This window comes from Chelmon rostratus, chromosome 13, assembly GCF_017976325.1.
Source record: "Chelmon rostratus isolate fCheRos1 chromosome 13, fCheRos1.pri, whole genome shotgun sequence".
Classification (NCBI taxonomy): Eukaryota; Metazoa; Chordata; class Actinopteri; order Chaetodontiformes; family Chaetodontidae; genus Chelmon; species Chelmon rostratus.
This window is the reverse complement of record NC_055670.1, coordinates 19,610,783-19,628,710: the sequence shown is the minus strand read 5'-3', so window position 1 is coordinate 19,628,710 and position 17,928 is coordinate 19,610,783. Positions and strand designations below refer to the sequence as shown.

Genomic DNA, 17,928 nt, shown 5'->3' with positions numbered 1-17,928 from the left:
CCCATTTTGCCCCCAAATGCAAACACTGCTTGTTCTCTCACTTTTAAGATGTCATAAAACTTCAGACACGAATTCAGACTGACACACGCATGAAACACAGTCTACCCTTTAAAACATGTCTTTGTGCACATCTATTTTCTCTCCTTATTTGCTTTCTCACACCTGCATAGAGTTAATAAAATTCTCTGAGCATCTAACATGATTTTTAAAATTTTTTTGCAATAGCTGTACCCGCCCCCACTAATCTGGGCTTCGGCCAGGTTGAGTCAGACAGTATGGAAGTCACCTGGGCGTCTCCCCGTGTCCCCAACGCAGCTGGCATCAGCAACTTTTTCATCAGGTACAAACAGAAACATTAAATGTTCTTAAAGCACTGTGTTGTTTGTTTCTGATTCAGACGTTCTCTTGAATACACCCTGATTTTTATACATGTATACTTATTATTCAGGTATCACCCCATTGACGATGAAGATGACATTACAGAAACCAGCGTTACAGACGGGAGTAACAGCGTGGTGCTTAGGCGTAAGTCAGAGCAAAAACAAAAAACACGCAACAACACACAGACGACTACGTTTGTATTTACGTCTTTTTCCTGTCCACAGACTTGCTGCCTAACACAGAGTATCTGGTGAGCGTGGTGTGTGTTTATGAACAAAGGGAGAGCTCGCCCCTTGTCGGCACCCAGAAAACAGGTGAGTCTCACCTGATATGATTAAATAACAGGAGTATATCAGTCCAGAAATAGGCAAATGGGCTTCTTTTTCATGGCAAATATGATGCAAGTGTCGGGTGACCTGGACCTTCATGCAGCTTTTTCTTTTTCTCCTAACCTTCTTCAGCTCTGGATTCACCAGTTGGCCTGCGTTTCTCTGAGATCTTCACCAACTCCTTTACCGTCCACTGGCTCGCTCCCCAGAGCAAAATCACCGGTTACCGTATCCGTTACCAGATGGCAAGCGGCGGGAGGGCCAAGGACGAGAGGCTGCCGCCCTCCAGGAACCACTTCACCCTGACAGGACTCACTCCAGACACTGAGTACTTGGTCAACATCTACGCCGTGAGCCGGACGCTAGAGAGCCTTCCGCTCAGTGGAAAACAGAAGACAAGTACGAAATCCTGATTTAATACTTGATTTCCTCCAGTTATTCACCATTTCATCAACATGGTGACATGTTTATGTATTGGTGTTTCACTCTCTCCCCAGTCTCTGATGCTCCCACAGACCTGGAAGTGCTAGATTCCACCCCCACCAGCATCACGGTCCGCTGGGACGCCCCACCTGTCACCGTGCGCTACTACAGGATCACTCATGGAGAGACAGGTGAGCTAGAAATAATGTCTTAAGAGAGTGATTTTATGACTTTTTCCTTTTCTAGTTCATGCGGTTTTGATTTATTGTGTACATATTATATTTGGAAATTGCTGAGAGAAACATTTGTTTAACATTTATCCCATCTTTTATCCAGGAGGTCACAGTAATCCCAAGGAGTTCACAGTGCCTGGCTCTCAGTCCACCGCCACAATCAACAATCTGAAGCCTGGTACTGACTACATCATCACTGTTTATGCTGTAACTGGGAGAGGAGATAGCCCCGCATCCAGCACTCCAATCTATGTCACACATAAGACAGGTATGCACACAAATACACCTACAAACACACACACACACACAAATGCTCCCAGAGGCACAACACAGTCACCTGTTTTAGTGATTCTGCCTCTGTTTCCACTCACAGCTTTTCTTCTCTCCATCTTTTCATCCTCCTCTCTTAGGTGTCGACTCTCCCTCTGAAATGGAGGTGATGGACGTGAATGACAACAGCGTCACAGTGAGGTGGAGCCCTGCCCAGGGCCCAATCAAGGGATACAGGGTGACTGGGGTCCCCAGAAATGGGCAGGGACCGTCTTTCACTGAGGTGGTGGCTCCAGGTATGGTCCTCAAACATGCTGTGTTGTGTCAGTATTTTAAAGCTTGATTAGCTCCAAACTTTTAGTCTTGTTTCTTGCTCCTCAGTTAAATCTAATATATGTTTTGCTTTCCCCCTGTTTTTGTATCCTTTTCCAGACCAGACAGAGATTACCTTCTCAGGACTGATGCCCACAGCAGAATACATTTTGAGTGTGTATGCTCTTGGACAAGATGGAGAGAGCTCTCCACTGGTGGTGAATGCCTTAACAAGTAAGAAGTTGCACTTTTTTAGAAAAGTACTTGTGAAACATTGTTCGCCAAACTTTCACAAATTGAAAAACAACCTCCTGACCTCTCCCTGTACTTCTCCAACCCCACCACCTTACCACCCTTCTCTAGATGTAGACCATCCCAAGGACCTGACCTTCTCTGACATCGATTCCACCTCACTGCGAATCACCTGGGACAGTCCTGAGGGAATTGTTACATCTTACCGGGTCTTGTACTCAAGTCCAGAGGAGGGTGAGAGAGAGCTGCGCCCAGCTCCCAGAGGAGATGCTGAGTCCACTGTTATTTATGGTCTGCAACCCGGCACTGAATACACCGTGAAAGTCATCGCTCTGCATGATGACACAGCCAGCAAACCACTGGTGGGGACACAAGCTACAGGTATGGAAGCAAATTAGCTGTAGATGTTGTATTTTTTAGGTAAATAATATAGTACAGATAAGAGAAAGTGAAGGATGCAGTTCAGAAACCAAACAGAAGGTTTATTTTGGGTTTTCTGTACTTGACAGCGTCCCTCTTCTTATGTTCTTTCCTCCCTCCAGCCATCTCACCCCCCACCAACCTCCGGTTCTCCCAGGTTGGCCCGACCTCTTTCACTATGCACTGGGCTGTGCCGGGTCAGGAAAACCGACTAACTGGGCTAACGGGCCTCACAGGCTACCGTGTGGTTGTGAACCCAAAGAACAAGAGCGGTCCTACCAAGGAGATCAACTTGGCCCCAGACACCACACAGGCACACATCTCTGGACTCATGGTGAGTGTGGGTCTCTGAGTGTGCATGAAGGACCCATATGCGTGTTGGTTTCCATTTATGTTAAAAGAGTATGAAAATAGACTTGCAGAATAGCCATCGCACTGAATGCTGTCTTTTCTTTGCTCTCCATTACATTGCAACAACAGCAAAACTAAGACAAATTGTGCATCCTCACTGACATATTATATAGTGGTAAATTTCAGGTGTCAACAAGTTGATTTTTAGACTTTTGAGAAATAACAGAAACATTTCTGCTCAAGAAACCAATATAAAAAGTTTTACGTTGGTAACCTACTATGAAGTTTCAGCCTCAGCTTCAGCGCGCACACACAAACACAATATATAGGCAGACTCATACCTGTGGGGACACACACACATATAGTGTGGCTGAAGCCATAATACTCAGTCATGTGGTGACTGTGCAGTACAGTTTTTGCTCTTTTTCTCCATCTCCCTTAGGTTGCAACTGCCTATGAAGTCCATGTTTATGCCTTGAAAAACTCTCTGACCAGCAGGCCGGTCCAAGGAGAGGTCACCACTCTGGAGAGTGAGTCTCTAACTCATAGTCATAACTCAAATACTGAAATTCTGACAAATAAATGCATTGTTTTCATGCATGAAAACTGAGAGATGTTACAGATACATTGTTACGGTTTTTGTATAGTGGTCTTGTCACTCTGTGTTTATTGCATCATTAAAAAAAAATAAACTTACTTTACTCTTTGTCTTTATCTACCTTAAGACATTAGCCCGCCTCGTCGTGTGCGAATCTCTGATGTTAACGACTCGTCCATCACTCTGACCTGGCGCTCCAAGACAGAAACCATCTCTGGCTTCCTGGTTGAGGCCACGCCTACCTCCTTCCCTACAGGCTACGTACCCATTCAAAAGACCATCGGCCCTGACTTGCGTTCATACACTGTTACAGGTGCACAGAGCTCACACAAGCATTTAAATACACAAAGATGTCGTGTAAACCTGCAGCAGTAAGAATATGTTAGAATTCAATCATAACATCAAATTCTTAGTATTATTGCACACAAGCACACACAGTCCCTCCTAACCTGTCACTGCATCTTCACATCAGGTCTGGAGCCAGGCACCACTTACAAGATCAACATCTATACGCTGAAAGGAAATGGACGCAGCCCACCTCTCACACTCACTGCCACCACAGGTAACCACTAAGCTCTATCCTACACTGTAGTGTGACAGTTAACATCACTGCAATGATGGCAAGAAATATATATCAATGTGTAAATATATATATTAAAATATTGGTAACAAAACAACACATATACATGGAGAGGAGATTTTACAACAACTTAACACAGTCTGCCTCAAATTCTAGAATTTTTATCACAATACACACAAAAGTATTTACAAACCAGTATTTTGGAGAGACTTTGTTATGCTTCAGTATTAGTTGTAGTTAGTATAAGTGTATTAGCACCTGGTTATCCAAACATGTTGCTCAAAGTAACATGTCGTGAATGAGTTTATGAGTACTTACTTGCTCGTCTGTCTCTTCCAGCCAAACCGGTGGTCATCCCACCCACCAATATCCGCTTCACCTCCCTGAACCCTAACAGCATCTCTTTCACCTGGGAGCCATCGCGCAGTCCAGGGGTTACTGGGTATTATGTCACCTATGAGGAGGCCGGGGGTTTGCCTCGAGAGCTTACCCCTAGACCCCATGCAGGCCAGAGCTACGCCATCATCAATGGTGAGCGTGGAGCATGAGACTTACTGTACACGGATGAATGGAATATACTGACCTGCAAATGCATTGATGGTGAAAGACAAATTTTCATACTTTTTCTGTGTATTTTTGTTTTGCCATAGGTCTGAAACCAGGAACCGAGTATGTCATTAAGATTGTGGCCCTGCAGAATGCTTTGAGAAGCACACCTTTAGTGGGCAAAGCCAGAACACGTAAGTACACCCATCATCTACCTTCTAGTATCAACGGCCCATGCAAACTTTAGATATTTCACTCTGACTTTTCTCTTTCATTAAAGCGTAGACTTCTCCTTTGTTAAAAATATTAAGAAATTGTGACAATGTGAAAAGGTAGTTTTGACATTCTACCTTCTCCTGTGGTTTCATAGAAACAGGATGATGATGAAAACTGTATCCCTATAACCCTTTGATCCTAAATTATGATATTCTGGGGGTATTATGTACTACTGGTTTTGTGGAATAATGACAACACTAGCTGCTATTTAGTCTTTCCACAAAAAAGTAGATAAAACCATAAAATACAGCATTATTGGCTGTCTTTATTGCACCCACTTTTAGGCATTGTGCCAAGACTTGCACTAACTAGATGAAGTAATCTCCAGGAGAAAACTTGCTCTGATTGTTTGTCATGATTGTTGTGAAAAATTGACATCGTTATTAAACTTGTTTAACTTGTTGTCTAAAATTTAAGCCACAATGTTGCTATTTAAATTTTGGGAAAGTATGAAGAAATAAGCAATAATCTCTATGTTTTCTGTGTGTTTGAGAGCTACACTCTGCTGCCCTCTGCTGGCTTTTCCCTCTAATTGCTGCTAAAGTAGATTTACAGCATGTAGCCTTTGTCATTTATTGTTATTTATATTCTTCCACACTAAACACTGATATTAAGGCGTGGGAAAGCCCTCGTGGGAAAATCTACATATGTGGATTCTCAGGCTGGGGGTCAGTACCCAAAATGGACTGCAGCTAAACAGCTAGAGGAATTTGGTTTAATCCACTCAAGAACAACTATAGAACCAACCAGTGGAAACACAACCATCTTATTTTTTTTTACCTGCTAGAAATTCGGCCAGTGGATGTGTATATTTGCTTTGCCTGCTTCTAACAGCTAGCATACATATGTATCTTGTCCAATCAGAGCCAGCTACAGATCATCAACTATTGGTTCCCGAGCTGCCTCAGCTTCCTGTTCCTCACCGACCCACCACTGATATCCTGGATGTTCCAGAGTCCTTCAATGACAAGATGTAAGAACCGACATATCAAATTATTAATTAGGCACAAAAATGCATTTTTTTTCTCTTTTTTTCGTCTGTGCTTTTTCCCAATTCGCATCGCTTATACTTATTCCTTCCTCTTCGCTCTGTCTTTGTGTGTCCAGTTTTGACTCCAACCACGTTCACTTGGCTGGTACTAGTGGCCAGAGCCAACCTGGTCAGCAGGGCCAGCACATCTATACAGAGTACCAGAACCTAGGCCCCAATAATGGATTTCATGGCCCCTACGGTGGACCCAAAGAAGGCCAGAGACCGACTCTAAGAGAACCCCTGGTCTATATTCCTGTAGCAGGCCCTGATGGAAACAGAGTACCCTTGGTCAAGGTGTGTGAGACTATATGTTGTGAATCTGTCTTAATGACTCAATATAGAATTTGAAACTAAACAACAGGGTTGCTTCAACATTAGCAGCTAATTCTTCAAGACAGAATACAAAGGCGTATTTTTAACGTGTGAGTTTTGATTGATTTTACGACCTCACCTTATCTCTGTACTGTTTGATCCTGTAGGTGAGCGATGGTCCTCTGCCAGGTCTTGCGTTTGGTTTTCCCGAAAATGAAACCGAGTTACCCCAAGAAGCACAGACAATCACAACCATCTCCTGGCAACCTGTTCCTCAGACTTCAGAGTATGAGGTGTCTTGTAACCCTATTACACACCTGGAGGAAAGGGGCTTCCAGGTAAACACATACATAGCCATGCGCAGCCATATTTACTGCTGGAGATGTTAGGACCACTTGTTAATGTTGTCTTCCTCCATACAGATGCGTCTTCCTGGCACCTCCAACAGTGCCACGCTGATCGGATTGACATCTGGAGCTTCTTATAACGTCGTTGTAGAGGCCATGACGGGCGGGGCTAAAGAGAAGGTTTTGGAGGAAGTTGTGACCGTTGGCAATGCTGGTACAGTAGTCCACACTGACAAAGCGTTCAGAGAGAATTAGCATATTGTGTGAATCATCAGCCATAACAAGTTAGGACAAGGTAAACCACATCAGGTGGTTCTCTTCTAAACGTATTGTTTCTCTTCCATCCCTCAGTTCCAGGTGACATCCCCATTACCGCCAACCGGGATGTGTGCTACGACACGTTCACACAAACCTACCATGAGGTGGGCTCAGAGTGGGAGCGCATGTCTGAGACGGGCTTCAAGCTGTGGTGCCGCTGCCTGGGGCTGGGCAGTGGACATTTTAGGTGTGATTCATCCAGTGAGTGGCTTAATAACACCATCCCAGCATGCTTTGCAAACACACCATGGAATTAGAAATCAAATAATTCTATGTGATTTACTCAAGAGGAATTTATAAGATGAAATCATAAACAAAACTATACATTAATAAATATATTATGCATAGTACAGATTATAAATTCCTTACAGTTAAAGCCATAGAACGGAACAGTTAGTGTTCTATGTGCAGCAGCGATCAGTAATAAAACGCCGGCATGGGCAGCCTCTGCGTTGATAAATAGATCATTACATGTATAACAGTGTTACAGTTTTTCAGATACTATTTAAGTTCATCATCAAGATGATAATTTGTTTCCTTTGTCTGTAGTCTGCCCATGCTGGTCTCCCTGCTCTGCCTGTGCAAACTGTGAATGCATCACAGTAAGAGGGCAGACAGGAGCTAAGCTAAGCTAAGCTAACTGGCCAGCACAAGTCTCAGTTATTTGTATTGTCCGTATACAGTAGCTAACACGACGATACCAGAAACTGAGATCACCGTCCATTTGCCATAGGATCAAAGTCATTTCACTGTCTCTATGTTTATGTGTGTGTGTTCCCACTGTTTAATGCAAATGATGTGATAACATGTTGTTTGAAGTACAAAGTATGTTGCTCAATGAAGGAGTAGGCCTGTTTTTTGCACCACTTCAGAGATTGTGATGTATGCTTGTTTTACAGAGATTGTGAATTTAAAATCAGGATCTGTGAATGTTGTTAATCTTTCTCTGCAGTGTGAAGAGGAAACATTTGAACTGTTGGATTTTGTTTGGCTGCTCTCCGCATTAACTGATGAACTTATATATCCACTTCACTTTCTTTCCTCCACATTCTACACTTTGCTCTCCCTGTACTCGCCATTGATCCAACCTTATTCCTTGTCCATGCCACCCGCATGCATTTCTCCTCTCCCTCGCCCCCTTTATCCTCCCTTTCTCTACTTCTCCTCCCTCCTTCAGAGTGGTGTCATGACAACGGCAATAACTACCGCATCGGCGAGAAGTGGGACCGCCATGCTGAGAACGGCCACATGATGAGCTGCACGTGCCTGGGCAACGGCAAGGGAGAATTTAAATGTGAACCCCGTAAGTACAGACAGACAAACACACACACAAAACACAACTAGACCTATACACAGTTGAAGTCATAACATGATACAAGATGATTCTGTTTAGTTCAGTTTAGAAAGTCATGTGCCATAAAATAAATTGAAATTGTGTCAAATATTTCTATAATATATTTTCTTATGACTTCATATTCAATTCTCCATTCATGTCTGTTATGAAATTAATTGATAATGCATAAATACAAAACTTTCTGGATCTTTAATGTGTAACTCCTACCCTCCAGATGACTCGACCTGTTACGATGATGGGAAAATGTACCAGGTGGGAAACCAGTGGCAGAAGGAATACCTGGGCGCCATCTGTACCTGTACCTGCCATGGAGGACAACAGGTGTGTAACACTGCATGTGTGCATGTGCAAACAAACCAGTGCTTTATGGATAGCACTAAAAAGTACAAGTGCAAATTCTCTGTCTCTTCCTTTTTGCGTGTGTGTGTGTGTGTGTGTGTGTCTTTATTCACCATCAGAGCTACATTATGGAGTCCCTGTGATCACACTGTGTTTGTGTGTGTACGTTAACCTCTCCCTCTCACCTGTTAGGGCTGGCGTTGTGAGAACTGCAGAAGGCCGGGAGGACAGACTGATGTGGACGCTGACCTCCTTCAGCCTGTTCATTCAGACGTCTTCGACCGCTACAGGGAAAACGCTCTACGCAAACTGGTCAGTGAAACAAATAGGTTAATATTAGTCACAGCTGTCAACATACTCAAACAACTTCAATTCCATTTTGTTTCATTTATTTCCACCAATCCTTCAAATTCAATAATATCAGCATCTACTCACCAAATATAAAAATTACTGCGTATTAAATTCAGCATAGTTCTTTGTGATCTGTAATTTCTCATTGTTTTAAAAGATACTGCTTTAAATCCAATCAAAGCTAATAAAGCCTCTCTTCTCCCCCTCCCCCGTCTCTGCTGTCCAGAACATCCAATGTCCGATTGAGTGTTTGAGGCCGGAGTTGCTTGCAGACGCTATCAGTCCCTCAGAGTAGAGACGAGGGGAGTTTGAGTAAAGGAGGACAAAGAAGTGAGACCCCTCACAGCGTCGCGACCACTTCAAGAAGGAAACCTCCTCCTGCTTTCTTTAAAAGAAGACATTTCCATCAGATCTGTGCCTTAAAGGTTTCCCCTCACCAAATTTAAGTGCCTTAACAAGACTTTTCTCTACACCAACCCCTGTGCCTTTTCAAAGATCTGTCCAACTTTCCATGTTGGTTGTGATCCTTTCTTCTTCAGTAAAAACAAGGATTTCACCTTCCGACGAATTTTTGTGTCAGAGCACAAACCCTGCTGCTTTATCACCTCAAACCTGCCTACCCCAAACATACTGCTGACACACACACACACACACACACACACACACACCAGATGCAGTATGGTTGTGTATTTTTATTTTTGCATTGGGACTTTATTTTATTTTTATTAAAACATTCCGTCTTCCTTTGTCCAAGAGAAAACACACCACTTCAAATGTGTCTGATTTTATACCCTGATAATAACTGTTATTGCGTTCATTGCATTTCCTGTGATTTTGAGTCTCACTGTGACTGATATATATTTAGAAAACATGTAGTTAATAATATAATTCATTTTCTGGGCCCATAGACATTTCCATATTAGAAGAGTGCTAGTTTAGTGCAAAGGAATTCCAAAGCCGTACAGTATTTCCATTCTTGCCTGAGACTTAGACAGACATGACACTCAGATTTAAATAGGGTTGATAGGACAGTTTTTATGAACTTTAATCATTATTTTTTGCAATGAAGGATTACAGTTGTAAGTGTCCTGTCTGTCTCTCTGTGGTCAGTGTCCCTATATTTTGATGAGCAGTGCAACGGGTCATTAAGATTTCTCTTTAAATTCCAAGAAATTCAAAACAACAAACCTCCCTTAAAAAGATAAGCACTGTTACTTTTGGGTTGGGATTAAAAAATGTTGCCTTGCCTTGCCTTGTTGCCTTGCTTATTACAGTACAGGCTGTTGACGTCAGCATGTAGTTCTGTGATGTGTAATGTGGGTGTTTTAAAAAGTACATATGGTATAGAACCTAAAAAAAAGTCTATAAAGCAAAAGCTGACTGACCAAAAGTTAAACTGTTTCAAAAATGTATTGGAAAATTCATCATTGTTTCTAAGTGAAAGACATGTTAATTACATAAATGTTTGTATTTTTTTATTTTATTCATTTCTTTTATTTATCCCTTTTTTATTCAGGCATTTTGTTCAATGCTTTTTTGGGGTGTACACTTTATTTTTGATTAACTTGTTTTTATATTGTTGGTGCCAAAATCTGAACTACTGTGGACTGAATCTTTTTAATAAACTAAAAAAAAAAAAATCCCAACCAATTGTTTTGAGTTTTTTTGGAATATTTTCCATGTTCTCAGGTGAAGATTGACAGACTTTTAATTTGGATACCATGAGTTCAGGAACCAAAACGCTGCAGCAAGATTTGAATTGTTTGTCAATAACCTGAAATAACCGGACATAAGTTTCCGTGAGATAAGATAACTGAAGGATTTCAACGAGTTTTCGAGTCCACAAGTGATGCAGTATGTGGGAGGTCAGCGCTTTTATTCTGAAACGGAAAGTAAAACTATATACCGGAATAGCTTCCTTCTGGGGGATTTATGATATTTCCGGTTTAGGCGTACATCATTCAGAATAAAATACGCAAACTCGTTCTTGAACGAAAGTTAATTTTCTCGTGCACAAAATCTTAGATTATTAGTTATAATTTCCGAAATAGATCTTCCTATCAGCCTTGATCTTTATGAGCTGTTGTAAATGTTCCTTCTGGGATCAGTAACTTTCCTTATTATCTTAGAAACATTATGTGTCACCTTTTTCATCTATAAAGGACATAACGTTAACTATTTTTCAGTTAAAGAGCTTGTTAACAGACTTTCACGTTAACAATCATCTTAATTCGCATTAATTAAAATAAACTTAGTTGGTTTAATGGCAATAAGAAACGCTACAGGCTAAACAATGTATCTGACCTCAAAAAGCATACATCATGTCGTAACGCTCTCGAAATCCGAGTATAATAATGCCTTTATTCTGAAAAATCCGATGCGGAAGTGTTTATGTTGCTGCCGCGCCGCCGAGGAAGCAGCGAGTGGGACACAAGTTCGAAGGCGACAGCTGTAAAATCCCCTGAACGCACGAGAAGATGGAAAACGATTCGATCGACGCTTTAATCCTGAAGCTCCACGATGTGAACGCGGTGAAGTTTGGAGAGTACAAGCTGAAGAGCGGCATGATGACACCCATTTACATCGACCTGAGGGTTCTCGTGTCCTATCCAGCGCTCATGAACCAGGTAACGTCAAACACGTGCTGCACAGCGCGAGGAACTTTGAATAACATGTGAAACATCCCGCAGCTACGGTCCCCAGAGTCAACAGGTAGGTGCAATTACGCTAAAATGTCAGTACCCACGCGCTGAAGGGATGCAGCGGTGGAGCACGTGGGGTTTTTGAGAGTCCAACTCTGATCATTTCCAGTGAACCTCCACAACTTCATGAGTTCAGTTCACAAACAGCTACTGTAAGAATTTAGAGACCCATGTAAGATTTAATTATATATATGTCTATATATGCGCACACACACACACACACACTAACCCAAGAACAATTACTGACATCTCTCTGAATCATTTCTTTGATACAGTGTCAACATAATCATCTTTATGTTAATACTGCTCAGAACACTTCCATAAGGGTTAGCTTGTCATAATTGGATCATATTAAGTTAACTTAGTTGCCATTGAAAATAGAATATGTAGAGGTGTCAGTAAAATGGATTCCAACTACTCATTAACGACCACTTTATAGCATACAAACATTGTTAGGCTGAAAAGTGATAAACCTGTTCTGCCACATTAAGATCCTCCCCTTTTATTTCCTGTTTCATGTCCAGGTGTCAAGTCTCATCTACCAGCGAATGATAGAAGAGGGGCTACAGTTTGACTCGGTGTGCGGGGTCCCGTACACAGCCCTGCCATTGGCCACGATCATCTGCTCCAGGCACGAGCTTCCCATGCTCATCAGGCGAAAGGAGGCCAAGGACTATGGTGGGTGGCTGGAAGGCTAGGCGAGCTTTATTTATCACACTTTGGAAACATTTATTAGCAGTTAAGAATTGTTCCAGTTTGGAACACTAAATATCAGAACCGAGCAACGTGATCTGAAGTTAAAACTGCAGCCAGCAGCATTGCAACAGTGAACGTTGACCTAAAAAAAAGCTGTTTGTTAACCATAGATATTCCTCAGGCCCTACACAGCTGATGAGACAGTTCTTGAAAATCAGGGGTCTTCTTCACTCTCCCCTTAGATAGTCTGGTGATGTGTACGTGATTGAAGCATGCTTGGTAATCAGCTGTGTCAGGAACCTTTGCCCCACTGGCTTCTCTAAGGCCTTGAATCAGAGTAAAAGCGACACAACTGTCAGTTTGTTTAAATAGGTACTGATGAGGCTCCTTGTGTGACCCTGGTAGGAACCAAGCGTCTGGTGGAGGGCTCGTTTCGTGAGGGCGATATATGTCTGATCATTGAGGACACGGTGACCAGCGGCACCAGCATCCTGGAGACTGCTGAAGTGCTCTACAAAGGGGGGCTGAAGGTGCAGTATGAGGACAGATTAGAGCCCAACATGGAGGCTTTCTGTTTGAATGTCTAGTCTTAAACCTGGACCCAGTGGGTGTGATTACAATGAAATGTTCATTTGCTCAAGGTGACGGATGCTGTAGTACTGATGGACAGGGAGCAAGGCGGCGTGGAGATGTTGGCTTCTCAGGGAATCAAGCTGCATCCCATCATCTCCATGTTCAAGCTGCTCAACGTGCTGCTGGCGGCCGAACGCATCGACGCACAAACCGCCCAGAGCGTCCGCAAGTTCATCCTGGACAACAACACTTTCAGGTACACAACGAAAGGTGAAGTTATGCTGTTGGTGTGTTTGTGTGTTTTAATGCAAACCTTATGTTTAACATGTGCAACTTTTAGCCCAAAGGAGGAGAACGGCAATGATGTTCCTGCCACCAAGAAGCCGTGTGTGCAGCAGGACGTGGAGCTGAGCTATGCAGACAGAGCCAAACTACCAAGTAAGTAGTCCTCCAGCTTAGTCAAATGCCCAACACTAGTACAGCGTGTGAATGTAATGAACAGTATGTGATTTAGGGCTGCAGCTAACGAGTATTTTCACATTTATTCATTCATCGATAAAATGTCTTCAGTTCAAAACCCAAAGACTTTTCACTTGCTTTTTTAAAAAAGCAGCAAATCCTTATGTTTAAGTAGCTGGAACCTGCAAATGTTTCACATTTTCGCTTTAAAAATGACTGAAAAGATCAATCAATTATCAAAATAATGGATGAAATTCAATCGACTGATCGTTGCAGCTGTGATTTGACTGCAAGCTCACACCCAACTTTAAAATATTGTGTTTGTTTTGAATCTACTGATTGAGGGAATCGTCACTGGTGCTCCAGACTCATACTTTCCTCCGCTGGTCGTGAAGGATTTGATATCTCAAAGGGCCAGTCGTTGTGTTAGGAGATGGTGTCATTGAAAGAGGAGTAGTGCATTTAAAGGCTCTTCATCCTTCCGTCCCTCCTCTTGTCTGCAGACGTTCACCCTCTGGCGTCAAAGCTGCTGACGATCATGCAGGAGAAGCAGTCGAACCTCTGCGTGTCGGCCGACGTGACGAGCAGCGAGGAGCTCCTGCGGCTGGCAGACTCTCTGGGTCCGAGCGTCTGCATGCTGAAGACCCACGTAGACATCCTGAAGGTCGGTGTCAGACCAGTTCCTGTTTTACGAGACGAATGTGATCAGGACAGATTATTAATGCTTTTCTAACGAACAGGACTACACAGCGGCCTTCAGCCAGAAGCTGCAGGCTTTGGCTGAGAAGCACAACTTCCTCATCTTTGAAGATCGCAAGTTTGCAGACATTGGGAACACAGTCAAGCATCAGTATGAAGGTGAGCAGATTTAAGATACACGTGGCTTCAAAATGACTGTTTTGTTAATATTTTGAGTAGTTGAACAATGTGCTTTTGTGTCCCAGGTGGTTTGTACCAGATCTCATCCTGGTCCCACATCGTGAATGCCCATGCGGTGCCGGGGCCCGGCGTAGTGAAGGGTCTGAGCGCCGTAGGAAAGCCCCTGGGCCGAGGCTGTCTGCTCATAGCACAGATGAGCTCCCAGGGCTCACTGGCTACCGGTGAATACACAAAGGCTGCGGTACGCACGTCTCTGCTTTCTCTAAGTCTACTCAAGCATGTAGTCCGTCATTTAGGGTCACCAGCGCACAGCTGCTTATCACCGTTTTCTGCCTTTACAGCTGGAGATGGCTGAGGAGCAGTCGGACTTTGTGATCGGGTTTATCTGCGGCTCCAAGATCAGCAAGAGGCCAGAGTTCATCCACATGACCCCTGGGGTGCAGCTGCAGGCTGGAGGTAAATTAGACTTTGGTTAGTTATTTATTTGCATTTGGTCGATCTGTCTTCCAAGAAATGTTGCAATTTGCATTGGTGAGTTTGTACTTACACGTAATTAAAAGCAAACTACGAAATCATGTGGTTTAAGAGGAACATTTCACCTTATTAAACACGTGCATGCAGTACATACATGCATGCATACTTTTATAGATGCATACATACACACAAAAAAGAAACCATTTAACTACGAAGCCTACTTACCCGCGGTAGAAGCACAAACATCAAGGGAAAATGACCAAATAAACACGATCTGTGCAAATCAACAAAGCTCGGCAGGCAAAACGCAACCAGTAGAGACTGGAGACGCATGGAGGATAGATGACACATACATGATGTCACATGGTGGAAATCTCTTGGCCGGTGAACACGGCTGCAGGACAAGCCTGGCACAGCGTCACAGGGATAAAGAAACCAGGCATCTGCTGATGACTGTGGCTCGTAGACTTCAAACAATGACTGTTGTTTGCAATAACTTAAATTAAGTTTGTTACTTCATCCAGTTTCTTTTAATTAATAAATGTTGGGCATTATGTATGTATTGAGGACTAGTGTTCCACACATAGTTCGTTTGATGAGGACGTGAACATCCAAGATGAGTCAGAACCTCTTGAAATCTGGTGCGCTGGAAGACGGAGCCATCACAGTAATAAAATGTGTCTTAAATGCAAGACGTGCTGAGTTAAGTGATGAAGGATATTTTTATTTTTGATGCCTTAAATGTTGACAGAAACTGTCGACTCTGCTCTTGTTTTGGTGTTGTGACTCGTCTTCACCACAGGGGGGAGCTATAGTACAAGAAGTCATTGCTGGGCCTGCTGTCAATAATCCAACTCACACTCCTCAACTCCCCCTTTCTCTGTCTCCCCCACCTCACCCATCCCTCTCTGTGTCTCCCGCTCTCACAGGTGATGTGTTGGGCCAGCAGTACACCACTCCGGAGGAAGTCCTCTACAACAAAGGCTCCGATGTCATCATCGTGGGTCGGGGTATCCTTGAGGCCCCTGATAGGCTGAAAGCTGCTGAGTCATACAGAAAGTCAGGCTGGGAGGCTTACACAAGGAGACTGGGCCGGAGTGGCCAATAGAAGCTCAGGAGTGGCGTCTGCGTCATTACATAATTCCAAATTTACTGCCGGTAACTTGAACAAGGAACTCTGCAGATTAACAGTTTTTTTGTTTTTTTTTTCATTTTTAAGGAACGCCAGTGTGCATATAGTCATATACATAGAAGCATATGTAGACCTGCGTCTGCACACGACACTACCGCATCAAAATGCACACCTGTTCCTACACTGGCACACAGTTTATTAGCATTTGTACCCAGCACGTGTGGGGAATCAGATACTGCTGAACATATGTAAATGTGTTCTTTTGATTCTGTCCTATTAATAATCAGCTTTAAATGCGCTCCTCTGATTCCCTCCTATAAACAAGCTGCACGACTTGAAGTCCGTCACCTGAGGTACTTCTGAGCAGGTGTAACAGACTTTGAGGAAAAAACGGTTTCAGTGTTCTTGAAGATTGAGTTCATTCCTACAGTCCAGGTCAAACTGTGCAGAGTTTAAGATGAACCATTGATTACCTGGAATTTTTTTTATTTTTTTTTTTAATGAGGTGGCTGCTAAAAAAGTCCCTTGAGGATTTAAGGTGAAACAGAAAGTGACATTCCCTTGAGAGAATACTTCTTCCAGCCGAGGTGAAGTTTCACTAGAACAAGACTGCAGGAATTAGAGAGGGTGTGGCCAATACTTTTTAATTGTTGTATAATATTTGGGTTGGGATTCAGGGCATTCACCAGTACATAGTTTCATATCTTAACTGTCACTTTTCACAAGATCGCAGACATGCCAATTAGTGCAAAACAGTCTCTTTAACTCCTCCAAAACAAGTTTCTGCGAGTCAAAGTCACTCATTTTCAACTCCAGCTTCACAAAGCATCAGTATTAAGGTGGTTTGAATTCAGATGTACTGTAAGGTAATGGAGGAGGATGGTCAGGCACAGTTCAGTCATGACGATTCGCCTGCTTTTTAAAGGGTGGCATGAACTTCACAGGTCAGGTCTCAGCTTTGCCTGATTGATTGCAGTGCTCTGAAGAGGATGTGATCTCACCGTGGACCGTTAGAACAGCAATCAGCCTGTTTGATGTTTATTTTTCAGCAGCTGCAGTTATTTGATTACTAGTTTGGATGATCAGCGCGAAGCCCCTCGGGTTGTTTTGAAATGTGGTTTGCGGCCATCACTATTGTCTCGATTAAGTCTAATGTCTGCCGTCCACATTGCTTAACTTAAGATAACACTGAGGTCACTTTTGTTACACAGAAATATGAATTCATTTATAAAGTGACGATCGGTGATCTCACAGAACCAGTCTGCAGGTTGTTCTCCATTGTTTATCGACCGGCTTTCCAAAAAGAGTTGATAAACGAGTTTAGTTAAGAGAGAACTACCTTCAGTCCCTTTGGAATAAGGCAGTGGTTGAATGTTGTGAACAGTGTGACCTGGATTTGTGACAGTTGTGCTGTTACTACAATGCCTACATGCAGTGAAATGGCTTCAGGGTGTTTTGATGGTATTCTTCTTGATTTAATGGATGAATGTGAAGTCTCTTTTCTTAGAGACCTTTTCTGGTTTTTTCCCTCCATTTACTTTCCTTTTGTGACTAGAATAAGAAATGCAATGTCTGTTTTTGTAAAGTGAGACTAAATACTTCCAATAAAAAGTTTTAAAGTTTAATGTCTCATATTTCTTGCTGTACATTGGCAGCATGTGTTGCTCCAAAACCTGTCTATGTGGTTCAGCATCACAGGTGTGGAGGATCCATGCCATGTGAACCCCTCCCCATCTCTGGGAGGCTCTTTTTTTTAACCAGTCATGTTACAAACCTGCTGCCAGTTAACCTGATTAACTGTGAGATGCTCCACCAGCTGCTTTCTTTTAGTAGCTTTTCCAGTCTTTTGTTGCCACCGTCCCAACTTTTTTTGAAACATGCTGCTGCCATCAAATTCTAAATGAGGATATAATTTTAAAAAACAATGAAATTCTCTGAACGTTTGATATGTTGTCTTTGTGCTATTTTCAATTAAATATGTAGCTTCA

The 17,928-nt window shown here is 42.8% G+C and overlaps 2 protein-coding genes across 2 annotated transcripts in view; both read left to right on the top strand.

Moving 5' to 3' along the window:
- Window positions 1-10,671, top strand: part of LOC121616660 (fibronectin-like) — a 39,635-nt gene extending 28,964 nt beyond the window's left edge. Inside the window, exons 27-50 of the mRNA XM_041951542.1 lie at window positions 226-340; window positions 449-525; window positions 606-695; window positions 843-1,109; window positions 1,208-1,324; window positions 1,470-1,634; window positions 1,777-1,932; window positions 2,069-2,182; window positions 2,312-2,581; window positions 2,743-2,954; window positions 3,414-3,501; window positions 3,697-3,882; window positions 4,042-4,131; window positions 4,489-4,680; window positions 4,800-4,889; window positions 5,836-5,944; window positions 6,079-6,298; window positions 6,484-6,654; window positions 6,739-6,877; window positions 7,015-7,182; window positions 8,159-8,284; window positions 8,550-8,656; window positions 8,867-8,986; window positions 9,252-10,671. Coding sequence (XP_041807476.1) covers window positions 226-340; window positions 449-525; window positions 606-695; window positions 843-1,109; window positions 1,208-1,324; window positions 1,470-1,634; window positions 1,777-1,932; window positions 2,069-2,182; window positions 2,312-2,581; window positions 2,743-2,954; window positions 3,414-3,501; window positions 3,697-3,882; window positions 4,042-4,131; window positions 4,489-4,680; window positions 4,800-4,889; window positions 5,836-5,944; window positions 6,079-6,298; window positions 6,484-6,654; window positions 6,739-6,877; window positions 7,015-7,182; window positions 8,159-8,284; window positions 8,550-8,656; window positions 8,867-8,986; window positions 9,252-9,320 — 3,458 coding nt within the window. The 3' untranslated portion in view covers window positions 9,321-10,671. The remainder of the gene's footprint in view (window positions 1-225; window positions 341-448; window positions 526-605; window positions 696-842; window positions 1,110-1,207; window positions 1,325-1,469; window positions 1,635-1,776; window positions 1,933-2,068; window positions 2,183-2,311; window positions 2,582-2,742; window positions 2,955-3,413; window positions 3,502-3,696; window positions 3,883-4,041; window positions 4,132-4,488; window positions 4,681-4,799; window positions 4,890-5,835; window positions 5,945-6,078; window positions 6,299-6,483; window positions 6,655-6,738; window positions 6,878-7,014; window positions 7,183-8,158; window positions 8,285-8,549; window positions 8,657-8,866; window positions 8,987-9,251) is intronic.
- Window positions 10,672-11,437: 766 nt separating this feature from the next.
- umps (uridine monophosphate synthetase) lies at window positions 11,438-17,558 on the top strand. The gene is made up of 10 exons (XM_041951032.1): window positions 11,438-11,652; window positions 12,252-12,405; window positions 12,829-12,953; window positions 13,065-13,252; window positions 13,337-13,434; window positions 13,959-14,119; window positions 14,196-14,313; window positions 14,400-14,575; window positions 14,676-14,790; window positions 15,738-17,558. Exons 1-10 carry the CDS (start codon window positions 11,503-11,505, stop codon window positions 15,914-15,916), a joined length of 1,464 nt encoding a protein of 487 aa, XP_041806966.1. The 5' UTR covers window positions 11,438-11,502; the 3' UTR covers window positions 15,917-17,558.
- Window positions 17,559-17,928: the final 370 nt, after the last annotated feature.

Excerpts from the sequence above, each read along its gene's own strand:
- umps (XM_041951032.1), top strand. The coding sequence starts at position 11,503 with ATGGAAAACGATTCGATCGACGCTTTAATCCTGAAGCTCCACGATGTG. Across the intron at positions 14,576-14,675 it reads GTGAATACACAAAGGCTGCG|CTGGAGATGGCTGAGGAGCA; the intron begins GTACGCACGTCT and ends CTGCCTTTACAG. Across the intron at positions 14,791-15,737 it reads GGTGCAGCTGCAGGCTGGAG|GTGATGTGTTGGGCCAGCAG; the intron begins GTAAATTAGACT and ends CCGCTCTCACAG.